The sequence below is a fragment of the Crocuta crocuta genome, unplaced genomic scaffold (genome assembly GCF_008692635.1).
Source record: "Crocuta crocuta isolate KB4526 unplaced genomic scaffold, BGI_CrCroc_1.0 scaffold50, whole genome shotgun sequence".
NCBI lineage: Eukaryota > Metazoa > Chordata > Mammalia > Carnivora > Hyaenidae > Crocuta > Crocuta crocuta.
The window spans coordinates 1,682,300-1,702,327 of NW_027527428.1; the positions used below are offsets into that span (position 1 = coordinate 1,682,300).

The 20,028-nt window shown below is 57.4% G+C and overlaps 1 protein-coding gene across 1 annotated transcript; it reads left to right on the plus strand.

Annotated features, from left to right (window-relative positions):
• Positions 1-3,186: 3,186 nt before the first annotated feature.
• Positions 3,187-19,193, plus strand: LOC144224940 (protein tweety homolog 2-like). The gene is made up of 7 exons (XM_077756039.1): positions 3,187-3,221; positions 7,808-7,980; positions 12,696-12,807; positions 17,207-17,427; positions 17,601-17,716; positions 18,817-18,865; positions 19,184-19,193. The coding sequence occupies exons 2-7, from the start codon at positions 7,814-7,816 to the stop codon at positions 19,191-19,193; spliced, it is 675 nt and encodes a 224-aa protein (XP_077612165.1). The 5' UTR covers positions 3,187-3,221; positions 7,808-7,813.
• The last annotated feature ends 835 nt before the right edge of the window (positions 19,194-20,028 follow it).

The following is a 20,028-nucleotide window of genomic DNA, read 5'->3' on the forward strand; positions in this document are numbered from 1 at the left end:
CGCACCCCCGCGGTCCACGCGCCTCTCCGACCCGTCCCCACGGTCCCCCGCAGCTTCATCACCCCTCTCCCTTTCTCCCCCGGGACGCTCGGCCACGGCCTTCCCGTCTGGGAACCTCGTGGGCCGGGGAAACTGGAAAATTCGGGAGTTATGCCCGGGATGGGCTACGGGGAAGAAGGGCGCGGCGGCTGCGCGCGGGGGAGGGGGCCGAGCGCGGGGGAGCGGGTATTTGTACGGGTACCCGGGCAGCTCCCGAGCGAGCTTCGGGGGTGCCAGAGGCGCCTCGGGCTTTTCTTCCGTCTGCGGTTCCAAGACGGGCGCTCTCTTTCCGGGTGTGTGTGGCCTGGGAGAAGTTTGAGCAGAAACTGACTGGTCTCCCCGAGTTCGGCTCCACAGCGCCCCTCCCTCCCCAGCCCCTGCCTGCGGCGCGGGAGCCGTTGCCGACACCTCTGCCTGGGCCCCTCCTGGACGGCCGCAGGGCTGGCTCCTGGCTGGCGGAGGGGGCGGCGGGGGGGAACCCACGGCCACGTGTGGGTGTTTGAGGGAAGGAACGTGGCCCCGGTCAGCCCCATCTCACACCGGCGGCCCCCGACCCCGCTCTGTACAGACGCTCCAAGGCCCTGGATTTCTAGGGTCTGGGCTTCGTGGCCGGCCACTCCCCTCATCCTTGCATTCTGCCTTTTCCCTGCTCCGCCGGCCCTCCCCCCTGCCGTTTCTGTACTGCCCTAGGGGGAGGGGCTCCCCAGACCTCCGGGCCTTGGCGGAACCGCACGTTTCCCCCCCGGGCCTTCTGGGTCTGGGTCTGGGTCTGGCCAAGGCCGCCCCGGCCTCCTGTGGCTCAGCTGAGTCAATTCACTGTTGGGTCAAAGATTCAGGCTGAACAGCCCAGGACGGGACCCATCTTGGGACTTTGACCCCTGGTGGCCTTTGCCTGCAGAAGTGTCAGGTTCTGGGGCCTGAGCTGTCAGTGTGGGGCAGGTCCGGGCAGAGCTGAGTCTGCTGGGTCTAGGGAGGCTGAGTGGGAGGCTGAGCCTGGAGTCAGCTGGTCGGCTCCCCCCTCCCCAACCCACCCAGGCCTTTCTCCTGCAGGGCCCCCCAGGGACCCTGATCTGACAGGTTGTGCTGTGCACCGGTGGTGACTGGGAGTCTAATAATAACCCCTAGTGTCCCCGTCACCCTCAGGCCCCAGGCACATGGTGCCTGCCCTTCCAGAAAGAGGAGGCCATAGGACCCCGTCCTGCTAAGAGGCAGTCAGGCCGGTTAGAGGGCTCCCTCCTCCTCTGTGTCTGCCCCTCCCTCTCCCAGAGCCCTGCCTGTGGAAGTCAGCCTTCCCTGAGAATGCGGCCGCCTGGGGGTAGGTCCAGGGAGTCTTCCGCTCCCAATAAATGCATGAAAAGAGGCGGATATGATTTCTGAGACAGCTGTGTGGTTGGTGTGTGTGTGTGTGTGTGTGTGTGTGTGTGTGTGTGTGTGTTGGTGTGTCCCAAATCCTGCGCCCTAGATCCTGCACCCAGGGTCTCTAACCATAATCTTCTCCTCTCCATGGGAAGAAATGCAAACTGGCTGAGCCAAGAAGACCTTCAGGAGTGGTAGAGTGGGGAGGGGGGGAGGGCACTCCCCCGCCACTCCTCCACCCCCAACATGGCCACAGAGACAGCGCCTGTCCAGCCTACAGCTGTGGCTGGCGGGGCCTGAAGCTCCCCGACCTCACTCAGTCCCATGGACAGGTGGCCGCTGGGCCGCAGGGACTCACTCACAGCCCCTGCCCCTCTCCTCCCCGTATTGTGCCAGGTTTAGACCCTGGCACACCATATTGGGCATCAAATGACTTCCAATGATGAGCGAGCGGCCTGCCTGGCCCTCCTCCTGAGGGCACTGAGTGGGATGTGGGTGTGGTGGGCCAGGATGGAAAGTGGGGCCTGGCGTGTTATTTAAGGAGGCTCATAGTTGGCTAAGTTCCTTAGTGTCTGACCATGGGGTCTCTCCTGGCAGCCTCTTTCCTCCCAGATGACAGGTCAGTTAACACCAGGGATCGGACACCTTCTACTGTCAGTCATCTGAGTGCTCAGCAAACTTGATTGGGGCCAGGGCTGTGCCAGACGTGGGGTCACGTGATCGCCAAGGCTTCTGGGCTCGGCTGCCACAGCTGAGTATGTGGGGCTGGGGCTCTGCCATCCAGCTGCCTGGATAGGAATCCCAGTTCTATCACTTACCGTGTGTCCTCTCTGGTGTCTGTACATCTCCGAGCCTCACTTCCCTCATCTGCAAGTATTGAATGAGACACTGTATGCAACACGCTCAGTGCATGGAGGGCCCGTAGCACATAGTGGGACCCGGTGACACACATCATTAGACTAGCCTGTGGTTCAGTAACATGTCTGAGGGCAAACTCCTCTCGGGCGATACAGAAGAAAGAGATTTTTCTTCTACAGACACTGATCAGGGAGGAGCTAACTGATGCCCCGAATGTTCAAATGAACGATCCGGTGATACGGTGCATGAGTGTGTGCACCAAAGAGTAAGTGGAAAGGGCAACAGGCAGGGGCAGGACTGGAGGAAAGCTCCAGAAGGCAAAGCTGTGCAGGGACTTGGAAGGAGAGGGAGCTCTTAGAAGAGTGGAGATGACAGACTAGTAACTCCCCTGGTGACCTGAAATATCCTGAGCAAATTCAGCTTCCAGAACATTCCTAAGGAAGCAGGGGCTCCCATCCACTTTCTGGAGTCTTGAGGAGCAGTGAAAGCCCACTGAGGGTTGATCTTGCCATCCCTCCTCCCCCAACCCGTGGACTTGACCCTGCGCCCCCAGTTCCAAGCTGTGTGTGCAGAGGGGAAGCCGACCCCGGACCTCTCAGCCTGACTCTCTCACCTTTGATGCACGAGGGGTGGAGATGGAGAAAACACCCGTGGTCAAGTGGAGGAGGAAAGGACCTGATAAGTGAACAGATCTAAAGCTTATGGTCAGTGCCTGGCACGTCGTAAGTTGCCACAAGCACAGCTTGGAAAGGAGACCCCACCTGGCCAGGTGTCCACAGGGCGGAGTTGGGGACACAGAGAGAGCACCTGGCCCTGAATCCGGTTGTGTCTCTTTCCCAGAACAAGCTACTTGGATTCCTTCCTTCAGCTGTGCCTTCACCCCACCCTCCCCCAACAGCAGGGACACCAGATGCTGATGAACTGATGTACTTGAAGTGTCTTAGTGAAGTTCCAAAGGCCGTGCAAAGGTTCGTGGTGGCCATGGTCAAGGTGCAAGAGCCACACATGTGCTTCCTGTTCCACCTTTCCTTTCCGGGCTTTGGGAGACGAGCCATCCTTTCCGGATGGGCATGATGACGTAGAGGAGAGGTTTTCAACTTTTTACATTTAGACCTGGATTTCCATGCGTAAATTTTGGATGGTGGTTCAGTTCATAGGCTCCCCAGAGAGTCCCAGTGGGGGCCAGACCCAGAACTACAGGGCTTCCCCCACCCCCTTCCTTGGGGGTAGCTCTCAGGAGGAAAGGCCCGGCTGGGAGCCCAGCCGAGGAGCCAAACTTGGAATGAGGAAGCCCCATTCATCCAGTCTGAACACTGAGTCATGGTCATCAGACGATCACGCTGCGCCCCCCTCCCCTGCTGGGGGTGAGGGGGGGCTTAACCCTTCCCTCCAGTGGTGCAGCTCCCCTCCCTCTGCCTCGCCCCCAGGCTGGCTCGCTCTCTAGCTGTCTCCTGACATCCTGGCATAGAGGGTGCTCAGGCTGACGCCCCCTCCCCTGCCTAGTGCAGAAGCCCATCATGGTCCGCGTTCCCAGAGTACAAATCAGTCAGTGCCGCCCCAGCTCGGGTCCTGGCTTCGTGCTCTGGGATTCTCATTACAAAGTGACAAACCAGAACTAATTGAAGTCACTTTGATGAGGAGAGAGGCTGGAGCCCCGAGCCCTGCTGTGGAGCTGCTGCGGGCTGGTGTGTGGCAGGGCGGGGAGGTGGTGGCCACCTCTGGGCACTGGGGTGGCATGGCTCATGTGGGAAACTACTTTCTAGGCTCTGTCGGAGCAGGGGACTTGTGAGCAGAGCTCCCAGCTCCCTTTGGAAGGGAGGTTTGCCCCCCCCCACCCCCACCTGCCACACACACGGACTTGCAGTGTTAATTAGGGGCAAGAAAATAATTGCCCATTCCCGGGGTGCAGATGACATGGAGGTGGCTGTGGGGTGGTTCTGCTGGTTAGGCTTCCACTCCCTCCTCCCTCCAGCTCCTCCTTCCTCCCTTCCCCAACTTCCTCCTTTCCTTCCCTGCCCCGCACCCCTCCCCAGCCTGTCCCACCCTATCCCCCCAGCACCCAGGGAGAGATCTGAAAGTGAACTGATAACCAAAGGGCCCCCTGCATTTGGGTTTCCCAGGCCTGGTGTCTCCCAGGCTGGGCTGCACGACGGGGAGCCCACTTGAGGCAGCAGCTGCCCGGCTTGGGAGGCCCTGCCCCAGGGACTAGGCTCGCAGGGGTGCAGGGGGCCGAGAAGGCTCAGAGAGCATGACCAGAGGGGCAGCACACGGACTAAGGGCAGCAGCTGGCCTCTGTTTGCAGAGACTGAAATGGCACCGACCCACGTCTAGACTACCGCGTAGAGGTCCTCCCTCGCTGGGTGGGGACACGTGGCAGAGTGGTGGCTTTTCCTGCTAGGGAGAGACTGGCCAGGAAGCCAGCTAGAAGTCAAGGGTAGCGGGGAGGAGGTCTGGGTGTTAACTACTCTCAGATGTACACAAAAGGTCTGTCTGGATTTGGTTGCTTTTTTTTTTTTCATTAGGAACAACTTGAAAGTGTGCGCCTCGTTATGTGCGTACAATACCATCCTGATAACATTCCCAGCCCCTCAGGAGTCCCTCACACTCTTTCCCAGTTGATACCCTCCCAAAGGGAATTACTGTTCCCACCTGTCACTAGAGGTACGCTTCTCTGGGGCACCTGGGTGGCTCAGTTGGTTGAGCATCCGACTCTTGATTTTGGCTCAGGTCCTGACCCCAGGGTCGTGGGATCGAGCCCCGTGCTGAGCATGGAATCTGCTTGAGATTCCTCCTCCCTCTCTCTATCTCCATCTGCCCTTTCCTCGCTTGCTCACACACATGCACATGCACTTTTTCTCCCTCTAAAAAATAAGAAAGAAAGAAAAATAAAAATATAGGTGGGCTTCTCTGACTTTGAACTTTATGTCTGCCGCTTGGCCTGGCCTGTCTCTCCCGCCACTGTGTCCCTGAGATCGCCATCCGGCCGCGTGGAGCTGCGGCTTTCTTCCCCCGGCCGCGTAGTATTGCAGTTTATGACTAGAGCACGATGTGGATGTATTTGTTTTCTTGTTGGTGGACATTTGCGTTGTTTCTGCTCTTGGGCCATTGCCACTGCTGTGAACGTTCATGTACGTATTCTCCGGGGACACAGGCCCTGCTTTCTGTAAATATCCAGGAGCGGAATTGCTGGCTTGTGGCCACATGCTCGTTGCACAGTGGTTTGCAGATTGGTAAGGGGATCCCTGGGTCTTAGCAGAGGGGCCTTAGGGGCCTGCGAGAGGGTGGCCAGGACAAAGCGTGGCTTTTCTGTCCACTCCTCAGTCACAGGAGGCCCTGGATAACCAGCCTCCGCTAAGCAAGTGTGTTCAAAGAAAATGTTAAGCTGCTGGAAAAGGTTTGAGGAAGTCTGTCGACACTAATCGGTGCTCCCAGACTTGCGCGGGACGTGGCTCTCCTGCATCATCCCTAGATGCAGTTCTGACTCACTAGGGTCCAGAGTGAGGCTTGAGACCCTGCATTTCTAACAAGATTCTGCATTCTAAGAGAGGTCCGTGTTGAACGGGCCAGTGAACTTCACTTTGAGTGGTGAGCCCCTCACATCCGTCTTCCTTGGCCCTCTTCACCTTGGCCTAGGGTTGCAAGACCCTCCAGTGAGGACGTGCGGGCTGGGGGCAGGAAGGTGGCCACTCCTCTCTACCCTCTCCCCCGGGTGGGTCAGTCACGGGACAGGCCATGCCCGGCCACACCATGAGGATTTCAGGGACACTTCTGTTTGTTTGTTTTTTTTTTTAATGTTTTTATTTATTTCTGAGAGAGAGAGAGAGAGAGAGACAGCGTGAGCAGGGGAGGGGCAGAGAGAGAGGAAGACACAGAATCGGAAGCAGGCTCCAGGCTCTGAGTTGTCAGCACAGAGCCCGACGCGGGGCTCGAACCCACAAACTGTGAGATCATGACCTGAGCAGAAGTCGGACCCTTAACTGACTCAGCCCCCCAGGCGCCGCCCCTTAGGGACCCTTCTGCAGGGGTGATGTGCTTTGATCCACTAGGCCTTCCCAGCTGCCTGGAGGGGGGCTTCTCGTCCACACTGCCAAGGGAGGGAGGCCAGCGGAGAGGCGAGTTCCTGCCACACCAGTGACGTATTTCTCCCAAGTGGAGGTGAAGCCACGCTACGGCCCCTCTGGCATCCCCGTTCCCAAATGAGCCATGGCTCCTGCCGCTTCTGGGTCGTCCCTACCACCCTGGCCGTTTGTCCGTGAGGCTCAGAAGCCTCCAGGTGCAGGTGACCAGGAGAGTAGCTTGAGTCAGGGTCCCTGAGACCTCGCAGGGCCAAGCAAGGAGAGCCAGGGTAGACCCAGTAGGTGCCTCACTTCTCTGAGCCCCTGCCCAGCCCCCCACCCCCATCTAAAATAGCCCCCAGCCTGAGGACCACAGAGCCCAGCCTCTGTTTTCCAGGGCCGTCTTCTGCGTGTGTGCAGCCCCGCACAAGTCTGGTCTCCCATCTTAGACCGGGAGGTCCTGGCATCTGCCCAACTCTGCCGGTCACCCCCACCAGCATTAGGGTTCCCTGAAACAGGCTCCCACCCCAGCAGTCCCACCCCGCACTCGAGCGCTGGGGGCTCCAGACCGGGGACCACCCGAGGGCGCATGGGTGGAGCAGGGGGAGGCTGGAAGCTCAGGAGCCTGACAGGTCCAGCCCTGGCCGCCGGCCACCAATCCTGGGGCCATCTGGTGTCCATCTGGCTGATGCCAGAGACTGGAGGGCAAGGAGGGGGCTGCCTGCGGGCCTCCTGGCAGACGGCGGCTCATCTGCAGGACCCTGAGGTGCTCGGCTGGCCTGAGACGACGCCTCCTGCCGCCTTCAGAATTTGGGGCTTTGCTGCTGCTCTTGGCACCTGGCGGACGTCTGTCCCTTTATGGATTTAATGAAACGGACCCCATGGGAGCATGTCCTGGCTTCTCCCCTCCCCCTCCAGCACAGCTGGCTTCTGGAGGGCCCCCAGCATCTAGAACAAGGCTCAGAGGAAGCAGATGCCCCAGGCGTCCCTTCCTGGCCCTGTCCCTGGTTCCGCGTGGCTTCCGCAACATCCTGCGCAAGCCTTGTAGCCTCCAGGAGGCCACGGCCCTCGGACCCCCGTGGATGTCCCCCTCCCTGTCTGTCCCCCAGCCACGCAGCTTATCACCCACAGCCCCCACTGCCAGCTGGCGGTTCCTGCCCCATCTGTTGAACGTCTCAGGGTGGCTCATGAGGCAGGGCCTGGTCCATATCTTCATGCAGGCGCATAAACCACCAACCTGAGCCGAGCTCCTTCTCCCTCACTTCCGCCCCCACACCCCCACCCCGCCCGAGTGCCAGGCGCCCTGTGTACGGGGTGGGAGCCTCAACTGTGGGAGGAGGGAGGCAGGGCAGAGGAGGGGATGGGTGACAGACCACGTGTAGTCACGGCTTCTACACCCACAGCCGGAGTGGGAGCTTGGGGCCCCGGGGCAAGGCACCTCCCAGAGCTACCATGGGACCAAGTGGTGCAAGTGGTGATGTCTGGCATCTCTTCTGCAGTCGCTGATGTTCCTGGGGCTGCTGGCCGCCGTCTGCCTGGGCCTGAACCTCATCTTCCTCGCGGCGTACGTGGTCTGTGCATGCTGCTGCAGGCGGGATGAGGCCGTTCAGACCAAGCGGCACAACTCCTGCTGTGTCACCTGGACGGCGGTGGTGGCCGGCCTCATCTGCTGGTGAGTGCCCCGTGCGCTGGGCGCCGTGTGAGCAAGGGGGCGAGGCGGGCCCAGTGCCCACGGGTGCAGGAGGGAGCTTGTGTGGGCCTGATCGCGTGTGTCGTGATGACCATGACCCCTGCTTCCTCTCCCTCCGCCACCAACCAGCCCCTCACCAAACCCCAAGAGGTTCATCTGTTGTCTGGCCACGTCTCCTGACCGAGCTCCAGGTACCTTGATGGCAGAGCCTTGCACAGGGTGAAGGCTCTTCTTGCCAGGTATCGGGGATGGACAGAGGGCGTGTCTGTTGTTTGCATCTGGCTACCCTGCCCGCTGCTCTGCGAGGTCAGAGAACACTTGACTGCGTCTCCATCAATTCCGTCTTCTCAAGACATCAGTAGCTCTCAGTGCCGTCATACGGCGAAGGAGGGTTTCTAGCTCCACGCAAGAACCCCACACCCCCCGGGCGGGACCCACACATGCTCTGTGTTCGGGAGTTGCTTGTATGTTTCTTGTTCTCGTATCTACAGAGGTTTTTCCAAAAGCCTCGGATCCACCCTGAGACGCTCCTGGGGGCGGTCAGCCTCGAGGCGTAGAGAGCCTCATTCCTAAGTGTCCGTTGTGTCCCACGGTGGGACTTATTAGCCCTCTCAGCAGCAGAACGAGAGGCAGGAGGGGCGCACTGGTCCTGGGCGTGAGGATACCTGGGCTGCAGCCTCACTTCTTACTGTGGTCTCTTCTCCATGACACCATGATCCTGTCCCGTCCCCCCTGCGACCTAAGGGTCCTCTAAGCCAAGATACGGAAGCAGCAAGAAGGAACAGTGATGCCAACACGCTGAGCACTAGGGCTGCAGGGGTGGGGGGTGGGGGTGGGCAGGGAACACACAGCTGGGTCCTAAATCATAAACTGCCCGAGTCAGGAGTTCAAAGACAAGTCTGACTCCCGGCAGAGAGGAGGTGCCACAAAGTAACCAGAATAAAGGCCTCCTGCTGGAGGGGAGCGAGAGACAGCAAGGAACCCGTAGTGCTCACCCGGCAGTGAGCCCTGTCTATGGGAAATCAGATTTAAACAAACAAACAAACAAACTGCAAATGACAGAAGGATACTTTGGAACAGTAAGAATGACTTTGGAGGGTCAGTTCCAATAAGCGATAATTACCAGCTGTTGAAGGAAAACCCAGAACAGAAGGAAGGCGTGTGGCATGACTCACTCTTCAAAATTCTCCGTGCTGTTTGTACCAGGCGAGAGCGAGCCAGCGGTAAGCAGCACAGGCGCTAATTCTGCCTTCCGTGGCCCTTGGTCCACTGGGAGAGGCAGAGAACCACATACTGTTTACAGTTACAAACTAAATTACAAACTGAGGAGTAAGTTTGGAGGAAAGGAACAAGTGTAAAGCTGATGGCCGACTCGAGTCGGGCGTTACTGGGTGACCAAGACCCATGGGCTGACCAGGCAGAAGTCGGGGCAAGGTAGGAGAAGATGCTTCCAGCTGGAAGGAAGAGGAGCATGTGCAAAGGCCCTGTGGCAGGAGGGAGCACAGAACATTTAAGGAACTGAAAGAAGCCAGTGAGGCTGGAGCCGAGAGAGCAGATGAAGGGGTTGGGGTGAGGGTGCTATGGGGGTCTTGGGGAACAGCCGTAAGTGGAATGGTCGACAGTCACCTTCACTGGGGTTATGCTCAGATTGGAAGGTTGTGCTCAGATTCTTCTGGAGAAGAGGGGAGCTTCAGTCCACAGAAGAAAGCAGCAGCAGCAGGTTCCCGAAATGACAAAAGGGGTATGAGGAGAGCTCCTCGTGTTTCTATTTGGGAGACAGTAATTTTATAGCTGGGAAAGGTAGGCAGAGCCACTGCCGCATTTATTCTCTCTTTTATCAGGCAGAAATGGTCCGTGTGGCCCAGGCAGGACCCATGACGCCCAGAGGGAGCCGGGAAGTCCTCGTTACACAGCCGCGGCCATGTCTGGTCTTGGAGGGCCACGTGCCCTCCCAGACTAGCTCCGATAAATCCAGACTAGGAGAAGGCAGAAAATTAGAACATCTCCCATCCCCCAAACAGGGCAAGGGATGGAAAGGCGTTGGCTTCATGCTGAATCCCCGAAAACACTAGATCCTGACGCAGGGAAACTAAAGGAGAAAGTTAGAAGCACAAGGAGCAAACAAACGGTATTTTTCAGAACATAATAACAATCTTTTAAAAATTTTAATGTTTAGGGGCGCCTGGGTGGCTTAGTCGGTTAAGCGTCCGACTTTCGCTTAGGTCATGATCTCGCGGTTCGTGGGTTCGAGCCCTGCATCGGGCTCTGTGCTGACTGCCAGCTCAGAGCCTGGAGCCTGTTTCAGTCTGTGACTCCCTCTCTCTCTGACCCTCCCCTGCTCATGCTGTCTCTCTCTCTCTTCTAGAAATAAATAAAAATATTAAAATAAATAAATAAATANTTTTTTTAATTTTAATGTTTATTTGTTTTTTGAGAGATATAGAGAGAGTGTCAGGGATGGGGGAGGGGCAGAGAGAGAGGGAGACACAGAATCTGAAGCAGGCTCCAGGCTCAGCTGTCAGCACAGAGCCCGACGTGGGGCTTGAACCCACGAACCCTGAGATCCTGACCTGAGCCGAAGTCAGATGCTTAACCGACTGAGCCACCCGGGTGCCCCTAAAGATTTTTTTTTTTAAATAATGTCCCTGAATAGAAGATCATAAGACTACAGCGGGTCTAATGTCTGAGTATCTCAGCTGGACGGCCATCCCCGTGGCTGTCATGGAGAAATACGGACTGGACAGTGGTGCAGTGAAGTGGATTCAGAGTTGGTTGAACATGTGCTTGACTGAACGGAGTGCACAGCAGGCCACCAAACCAAGGCCAGCGTGTGTGCGTGTCTGTGTGTTACACACAGGAAGCGGTAGGAACTTTGCTTTCAACTAAGTGCACGCTGACACGGTGGGCGCCCCTTACCCACACTTTCCACACGCGCTCCAGGTGATTCTGGCCTGTGGTCCAAGAGCCACTTTCTGAGAAACACTGAGCTCAGGGCTGAGCCCACCCTGGGAGGAGGTTTCGGTGAAATCTCCCAGGGCTTCCTCCCTAGATCCTTCCTCTTTAAGGAGCGGAGAAAACATGTAAGTGTGCACACGTGTGCATTCATCTCCCGCCCACCCCCAAAGTTAGTGTTTGCTCTGGGTGAAATCTCGGAGGCTGCTCAGTGAACCTTCAGATGCCCCCCAGCGGCAAGGGGCGGACGAAGTACAGCAGATGACGTAGGCGAGATGTGAGATGATTTGTCCCGGCTGGAATGTTGGACTAAAACCAACTAGATGCAGTTTCACAGCGATAGATTTAAAGCTCTGCTTTTGCTTAAAACAAAACGAGAATCAGAGCGGGACTCCAGGAAGGAGGGGAGATCCAGGGGCGTCATAGGCCATGGGGTCGGCGGTGGGGCGTGGGGGGCTGCCAGGGCTTAGCCCCCGGTGCTCAGAGCCGGGTGGACACCTGGCCTGCGTGCCTCACCCAGAGGCCGTGTTTAGGAGTGACAGTGACCCCTTGGAGGGGTTGAACCCTGTGGACGGTGATCATGGGGACCGGGGTCTGGAGGGCACGTGTCTGACATGGAGAGCAGGAGGGAAGGGGTGACACGGAGCCCCATTCCATGTCTGAGGGGCGTCTTGCAGAATTAGAGGCTTATTCCGGGCNAGGACGTAGGCTTCAGCTCCACGTAAGAAGGAACTTTCTACCAACTGGAAGGTTTCAGTACAGCAGGTGGCCCCATGGGTGTTGTGGGGAAGCAGGGGGAAAGGGTAGAGAATGAGAGGGGGGAGACCCCAGCTCTTGGAGGTTTCAGGAGAGACCTCAGTGGTCCCCCAAGCCTCCCTGTGACAGTCCCCTGGGGAGCAGGTGAAGGTGCAGGCCCCAAATCTACTGCAGCAGAATCCCTAGGGCCAGGCAGGCAACCGTCCCCCCTTCGGAGCTGCCGGACTCGAAGACAGTACGAGTATTCTGTGCCTAAAGGAAATGCACCGTAGAGCTAGTCAGCCAGGCCAGGGTCCAGGTGGCCGTGAACCTTCACCCCCATCCCCCTCGCCTGCCAGAACCCCCTCCCCTCCCTTCCTGGGGAGGAGAGAGCGCCTTACTCAAAAACCCGCTTTCCACGGATGTTTAGAGCAGCTCTGTTCATAATCGCCAAAACTTGGAAGCAACCGAGGTGCCCTTCCTAGGTGAATGGGTAAATCCAGACAATGGACTGTTACTCAGCACTAGAAAGAAATGAGCTCTCAAGCCATCAAAAGACGCGGAGGAACCTTAAGGGCGCATCGCTGCGTGAAGGGAGCCGACCTGAAACGGATGCTCACTGCCAGATTCCAACCGTATGACATTCCGGGAAAGGAAGAAACTGCGGAGACGTGAAAAGATCGGGCTTGCAGGGGAGGGAGGGACGGATAGGTGGAGCACAGAGGTGAAGGGCGGCGAAACCAGTCCGTAGGATACCGTAATGATGGATACGTGTCATACGTTTGTCCAGACCCACAGAACATACCAGACCAAGGGTGATCCCTGGGGTAAGCCGTGGACTCTGGGTGATAATGATGTGTCATTTGTAGGTATTCTCAATGGCTCGGGGCACATGGGAAATCTCTGTACCGCTGCTCAACTTTTCTGTGAATCTGCCCCCCAAAAATACTGTACTTTAAGAAAACAACTTCCAGTGTCACCTCTGACTTTGTTTGGGGTCTCGCCTGTAGTGCTGCGGTGGGCGTTGGTTTCTATGGAAACAGCGAGACCGGTGACGGGGTGTACCAGCTGATCTACGCCTTGGACAACGCGAACCACACCTTCTCGGGGATAGATGTGCTGGTAAGGCTCAAGGGCAGCAGCTGGCCGGGCCGGGCGCAGCCCGTGAGGTCACTGTGCTCAGAACAAGGGCCCCAGTCACAGCCCGGCCAGNGGAGTAAACAGGCAATTTCTGCTCTTCAGGCAGGGAGGGGCGGTGAGGATAGGGGTGCAGACCGGGTCCTGGGGTGCTGAGCTCTGCTTGTCCCAGGGGAGCCTGAATGTGGAAAATCAGCCCCGTGGTGTTTGATGTTCAAGTGCTACGGATGGGGCGCCGTGAGGTTGATGAGATGTCAAGGTGTAAAACTCGTCAAAACCAAGCGAAGCGCCCTGAGGGATGGTAAGGCAGGTGTCCTCCGGGCTCTGGCGTCCAGCTGGGGGCTCAGGGTGGAGGGCTGTGCAGGCCGCCAGAGGAGGGGTCAGAGTTCTGGGGCCACAGCCACGCTGCTGGGCCGCTGGCCTCAGGGAGAGACCAAGAGGAGGGGTGCGGAATCAGGGTTTTCTCAAACACCGACCTTGACACTGGCCTCCAAGTGCTTGTCACCTTCTCTGGCCTAGAAACTTCGCCAGTTTCCAGGTATAGTCCCTGTACCCCTAGGAGCCGTGTTCCGTTAGAAAAGGCAGAGGGCAGTTTTCAGGGAAGCGAGTCTTTGGGCATCCACACTGTTCCGGGTCCCCTCCAGACCCAGCCCCCTGCAGAGGGGTGACCTCAGCAAACAGCCAGTTTGTGTCTTTGGGCAGCGTCGCCCACAAAGTCCAGCCCCAGCCAGAGCATTTGGACATTGCCCTGGTACTGGGTCTGGAAGAGGATTCGACCTCATGGCCCCTCCTTAAGCTCCTCTAAGACCTTAATCCCCCAGCAGCCCTTGGCAGGGGTCGGGTGGTGTGCCTTAAAGGGACAGCACCCAGGAAGGCTGCTGACGTGGCTCTGGCCTCAGAGAGAGCCCTTCTGGGGCCCTGAGGGTCACATGCCACGACCGGGGCCCACCTGTCTCGCCGCGCCCGTTCATCCACCCCTGCATCTATCGGTACCCATCCCTGGGAGACTGAGTCGTCCAGACACCAGGCAGAGGCAGCTCTGTGGGGCGAGGGTGGGTGGCTGGGATGTGGGGCTGACGGCAGCCTCGAGGCTGAACACAGCCTGACCAGCCCTGGAGGCATGGGGGGTCCACACCTTCTGGGCCCCCCAACCCCCACCTCTGCCCTGGTGGGGAAGGGGCTCTTCGGTTACTGCCTCTAGGCTCTGCCTCCCACCCTCCCACCACCCACCAACACCAGACCCCCTAGAGGAGGAACCCATCCCCAAAAGGAGAGTCCCTTGCCCCAGAAAGCCCCAGAGACATGACCTGCTCTAGTTGACTAGGGCCATCCTGATGGGAAAGATTGAGTTCTTCCCGTAAGATGGGAATATACACACGCAAGAGGAGCTGGGAACAAGCCCCCAGGCTGGCCCATCCACCCCGAGGGCTGAGTACCCAGGCCAGGTTTGGACATTCCAGAGCAAGCCTCGTATCTCCAAACTCCCCCACGTTCCCAAAGGGAAGGGTTCCGTGTGTCCCTGGACATCAACCCCTCATCTTCAGTGCACCGTTTCTGAAAGTCGAGGTCAGCAGTCCCAAGGTTGTGTGATGGCAGCTGGGAGCTGCCTCCGTCCTGCCCAGGACCCCCGCCTGCCGCCTCTGGGGAGCCCAGGGGCCCCCGGTGGAAAGGCAGGGCTCTGGGCCCTTGCCAGAGCCTGTGAGGCTGGTGTGGGCATCAGGGTGGGCACCTACCACTCTGGGTCCCAAGGGCTACAAGAGAGACAGCAGAGTTTGGAGGGCTCCCCGGATCTGAGGGATGAAGGCCAACATCAGCTGAAAGTGGTGTTCAATGAGATAATGCAGGTGAAAGTGCCTGGTAATCTACAAAGTCCCCCCAGATGGGGTGACTATGATAATGAGTGCCATTATTATAATTACTATAATTATATATGTTCCTGTAATCACTGTGAAGGAGAGAGGAGGCTTGGGTGGGTGGAGGTGGGGGTGGGGAGGCCAGGACTCCCAGAACAGGTCAGGCAGCCAGAACCGGGCCAGAGCAAGATGAGCCCTTCAGGGCTCTCCTGGACCAGAAGCCCCACCCCTGCACCCTTCCACCCTGAGGACCCCAGTGGGTGGGGGCCACAGCTCAAGGCTCAGGCAGAACTGGCAGGCTTCTGAGTCAGCTGCACATTTTGATTTGGGGGTGGTCAGAAAGGATCATTTGGGAGTGTGGGGGGGGAGGGGTCCTCTCTCTGGTCCAGTGCCCCCCATCCACCTCCTGTCTTCCAGTGAAGAGGGCTTGGGCTCCAGCCACTCACCCAGGGGATCAGGCACACCTCTAACCCCTCTGCCCCCTGGTGTGACTGCCCTTCTAGAAAACCTCACTTAAGTAGAGACGCTTCCTCCCCTCTGGAAGGTTTTCAAACTTGAGTGCCTGATAAACGCAGATTGCCGGGTCCTCCCCCGCAGTTCCTGATTCTGTAGGTCTGGCACACGGCTGAGAATTTGCGACTGATCGCCCAGCTGCGGCTGGGTCAGGGGTCACTGCTCCATCCTCTGGGGGACACCTGCCAGCTCGCCCCAATCCCAGGCCAGCCCAGGGAGCTGAGTGAGCCGTTCTCTGTTGTTCACAGAGCTTGTCACCAGGGTGGGGGAGAACTCTGTCCCAACTCCGGCACGTCCCTGGTCCCTGTCCCTTGGGAGCTCTGTGTCATCCTCTGAGTGAGGCCCGGGCAGGCAGTGGAATGGAGTGGGGAACAGGAGGGGGCAGGGCCGTAAGCAGGTCAACGTTGTGATTTTTGTTTTTTTTTATTGTTGTTATCTTTGGGAGGCCATCCCGAAGGAAGCGAGGGACCTGACAGATGTTCTACTGGCTTTTGGGTTTTTTTTTTTTTTCCCAAGGAGAGATTTAAGGAATCAAGAAGTTAAAACTGCAGAGCTATGGAAGGAAAAAAACAAGCATCTTACAGAAAAAGTTTACAGATCATTTTTAGCAGCCCTTTGCTCTAAAGCCCGTTATCTATCATGGAGGAGTATAAAAAATATCCTAATCTTGGCACTTAGTAATAGTGCCTTTCGGACCAATGGTGACGAAGCACTTACACGTGGATCTTCGTGAATTGAAACGGAGGGTTTATTAATAGTTAGAGAATCTGCCTTTATGTCTCTTTTCCTTCCATGTGAAGCTGGAAACTGCCCGATCTAGACTACTTCTGCCGTCTGGTATCTCTTAGTCCTTAAGCAGCTTGTAAGAATGGAGAACAAGCCAGGAAATGGAACAAGGCTCTGACATTGAAAAACAAAACAAAGGGGAACAAAGGAGGCCATTCTCTTTTCTGGAACCCGGAACGCAGCGCAGATGCGAAACGCCACAGTGTTGCCTCACACGTTGCCCCTCGGCTGGTGACCAGGAGTGTTATCTAATGGGCCTTCCCTGCGGGAAGCTTCTGTCCTTCCCCTGGCATTTAAGCTTCCTTCCAGACCCGGGGGAGCTGAGGCCGCCCGAGGAGGATTAGCACACACTCCGCCCTCCATCCGGTTCTGCTTGTTGGTTTGGCCAGTTTTGACAACAGAGCCTTCGTCCCCTCGCCGCCAGCATGCGGACTCAGAGCAGGCTTGCAGGGACGAGCTTGGGGTCTCCAGGCTGCGTCCCTGGGTCCGGCAGGAACCCTGCGTCTGGGCTGTTGGGACCAGACCCTACCTGTGGCTTCTTGTTTGAAAGCCAAGGGCAGCCTTTGCCATCGCCCTTCCCTCTGTACCTTTGGAAAGAGAACTGTTCCTTCAGGGGTCCACTCAGCTCTGGGCCCTCACGGCCCAGCCCGGGGAGGGAGCCCGTCCATCCACCTGGCTGGACGACCACAGCAGGGGCGGGTGCATGAGGCCACAGAGCAGGCCCCGATTTCCCCCATCACTTGGCCAGGCTCTTTGGAGGCAGGATCGGTCCGTTTGTGTCATTTCAAAGTGCTATTGTTCTGCCTTCATGCTGGCCCGGGACACCCTGAGCTGTTGCTAGGTCCCAGGAGCAAGCCTTTGTCTTGTGAGGCCTTTAGAAAGCCTATCGTGGGAATAAAAAGTCAGGTAGCAACAGAGGTATTTTTCAGTGAAATACTCTATTCTTCCATCTAAAAAAAAAAAAAAAATTGATTCTCCAAGTGTTCAAAGATTTAAGAGAATCCTCAAGGAAGCAAAACAGATTTGGTTTGTTTCCCCATCTGGGAGCCCGGTGCCTAGTTAAAGCCAGTTTGGGCCTCTCCTCCCCCCATGGATGGAGGAACGTGATGGCTGCCGGGGGGGGGGGGGGGGAATCGGGGCCTCTGCCCTCCTGCTCAAGTCACGATAGGTACATCTCTGGCTTCCTCTCACTCCCAGGAGGCCAAACTTAACAACCCCGACCCCTTCCGCAGGTATCCGGAACCACCCAGAAGATGAAGGTAGACCTAGAGCAGCACCTGGCTCGGCTCAGTGAGATCCTGGCTGCCCGGAGCGATTATATCCAGACGCTGAAGTTCATGCAGCAGATGGCGGGCAATGTCATTGTCCAGCTGTCAGGGCTGCCTGCGTGGAGAGAGGTCACCGCGGTGCTGACCGAGGTGGCCGACCAGACCACCTACGTAGAGTACTACAGGTGAGGGGCCCGAGGGTGGGGCGGCGGGGGCCCTGGGTCTTCCTTCAGCCCTGCCTGCACTTGGGGGCCAGGCAGGGAAGAGCCACCAGAAGGCCTTAATAAGCCGTGACTGAAATCAGAGGGGTGTTGGTGCTGAGCGATGGTCATGTAAAGCAGCCCCCTTATGCGGGCAGGCTCAGAGACCCAGAGAGGGGCAAAGGGGCCGTGATGTACGAAGATCCAGGGCTGGAGGCTGGGCCTGGCCCCCGGGGACTCCTCCGGAACCAGCATTCTCTGTGGCTGGTGCTGGGTAAGATGCAAGTGCTTTTATGGGTTCCTTGCCAGCCAGGGTTTTGGGGGAAGGGTTCCCTACACCTGCAGACTCAGCCCCAGGGCTACAGGGGGCCAGGAGACGGTGGCCTGTCTGCCTGCATAAAACTTCCCCAGAGAGGCCCCAGCTTCACTTTCAGAGAGCCCGAGGGATGGGGGAGCTGAGGGGCAGCACCCCACCTTTGCCACACCCAGCTGTACAAACTCATACCTACGTCATCTAATCTCTGGGAGTCTGTTGCGTCCCCTGCCTCCCCATTCCCCAGACCCCATCCCAGGTGAAGGCACTGGACGCAGGTCAGCTGACCAGGGACCGGCTGCCTCCCTCCGTGTGCAGGATCCAGGGAAGCTCCCTCTGGGGAAAGCCGAGGAAGGAGGCGGCCATCTTGGCTTTGGGTGGCTCCCAGCCAGAGAGAAGGGGTCTTCCGCTCGAGAAGCGCAGGCCACCGTGCCGCCAGGACCCAGCACTTCGCACGGAGGGAGGCCCTGGTTGGAGTGAATAAATGAGGCTTGCAGAGCAAACAGCAGCTCTTGGGATCCACCCCCTGCCCCAAATGTGTTGGTTCCCCCTCAAGGCTCTAGGTCAGAGCCTTTCCCTCTCACCCCATTGCACAATTTACTCTGGTTTTCTGGATTCATTTCTCCTTTATGAGAAGGCCCCACCCGGGGCTGACTAATAAGAACACAGAGGATATGCTTCTGGTGAGACCTCCCGTCCGGGGCTCTCCCTTCCCCTGGGGTAAGATAAAGCCGGACCTTGGCAAGGGAAACGCATGAAGCCCCCAGCTCCGGCCGGCACTCCCCACTCATCCCTGCGCTCATTCAGCCGTCGCGGACCCAGCTTCCCACCAATGCTTTTTTTTTTTTTTGCTCACATTCAAAACTGCCATTCTCCCAAGCAACAGAAACTCCCGACTCGAAGGACTTGGCTGTGACCCGTGACCTAAAATAGCGGCATCTGATTAGTCCTGTGACCTGAGGGCCATTCATTTGTCTGAACGTCTGGAACCGAGGTTGGGGGGCTTGGGGGCAGGTGGAAAGTGGGCGTCACTTTGACCCTGCCATTCTCTGTGAGTGCAGCTTGTACACCCAAGGGCCTCGTGTGGGCATTTCGACAAAGACGAAATCGGTCAGAGTCTACATATCAATAGGGACTTCTTTTTAAGGCGATTTCATTAAACATGGGAGGAAGGGTCATGACGAAGCCTATGAGCTGTCTCAGTGTGGGTGACCGACAGGTCCCCCTGACCCCCAGCCCCCTTGTTCAGGCTGAGGTAGAAAAGGACTAGTCCGAAGTTAGTACCCATGCGTGGCCCCTGAAAACCGATGGTATTCTGCCTCTTCCTTTTTCACCTTCTATTTGCCCATTTCTTCTCTTGCCTGAGCTGCCTCAGCCTAACCAGCGTTAGGGGCTCCTCTGAACAGACTCCCCGTCTTCGCTTTCCAGATGGTTCTAGAGCACAACCATCCAGCTAAGCACATCTTTTTTTTTTTAATGCTTTTTTTTTGTTGTTTTTTTTGTTTGTTTGTTTTTTGGTTTTTGGTTTTCTTCTGAGAGAGAGGGAGACACAGAATCTGAAACAGCCTCCAGGCTCTGAGCTGTCAGCACAGAGCCTGACGCGGGGCTCAAACCCACGAACTGTGAGATCATGACCTGAGCCGAAGTCGGACGCTCAACCGACTGAGCCACCCAGGTGCCCCTAAGCACATTTCTTTTAGCACTTGTAGGCAAGGCCTGGCTGAGTATTGGAGACCATAAAAATCCAAGCCTCTTCCTGAGGCTTATAAGGGGTGTGAGCAAGGCGTCAGCAGAGGTGGGATCTGGGAGAGCTCTGGGAGTAAGGGCCCCAGGTAGCTCCTGCCAGAGCCAAGTTCTTGGTTAGAAACATATCCCGGGTCATCGCTGGGCTCCTCTGGGAAAACACATCCGCCTCATAGAGCTATTTCCAGGAATTCCTTACAACATGAGGTGTGGATGCAGAGAAAACATATTGAAACACGATCATGGAGGGTGAGACAGAAGCAACCCTAACCTGATTTCCTGCGGATGTGCAGAGCAGGGAAGGAGGTAATAAGAAACCTTGAGGCCTGAAACAGGAAACCAGGATTCTGAGAGGTGCTGGTGGCTGGCTGTGTCTCTTGTGGGAAGACTCGCAGATGTGGAAAGTCCAGAGTTCCTGGACCAGGCTCTCCTCCTATGGGCCTCTGTCTGCTTTCAAATCTGCAGAACGGGGCCCTCACACGTGACGTTCCCGAGATTCCTTCCTGCCCTGACTCTCAGGAAACGGGCTC

Coding starts and splice junctions, on each gene's coding strand:
- LOC144224940 (XM_077756039.1), top strand. CDS start 7,814: ATGTTCCTGGGGCTGCTGGCCGCCGTCTGCCTGGGCCTGAACCTCATC. Junction 7,981..12,695: donor GTGGCCGGCCTCATCTGCTG/GTGAGTGCCCCG, acceptor TCTCGCCTGTAG/TGCTGCGGTGGGCGTTGGTT. Junction 12,808..17,206: donor TCTCGGGGATAGATGTGCTG/GTAAGGCTCAAG, acceptor CCCCTTCCGCAG/GTATCCGGAACCACCCAGAA.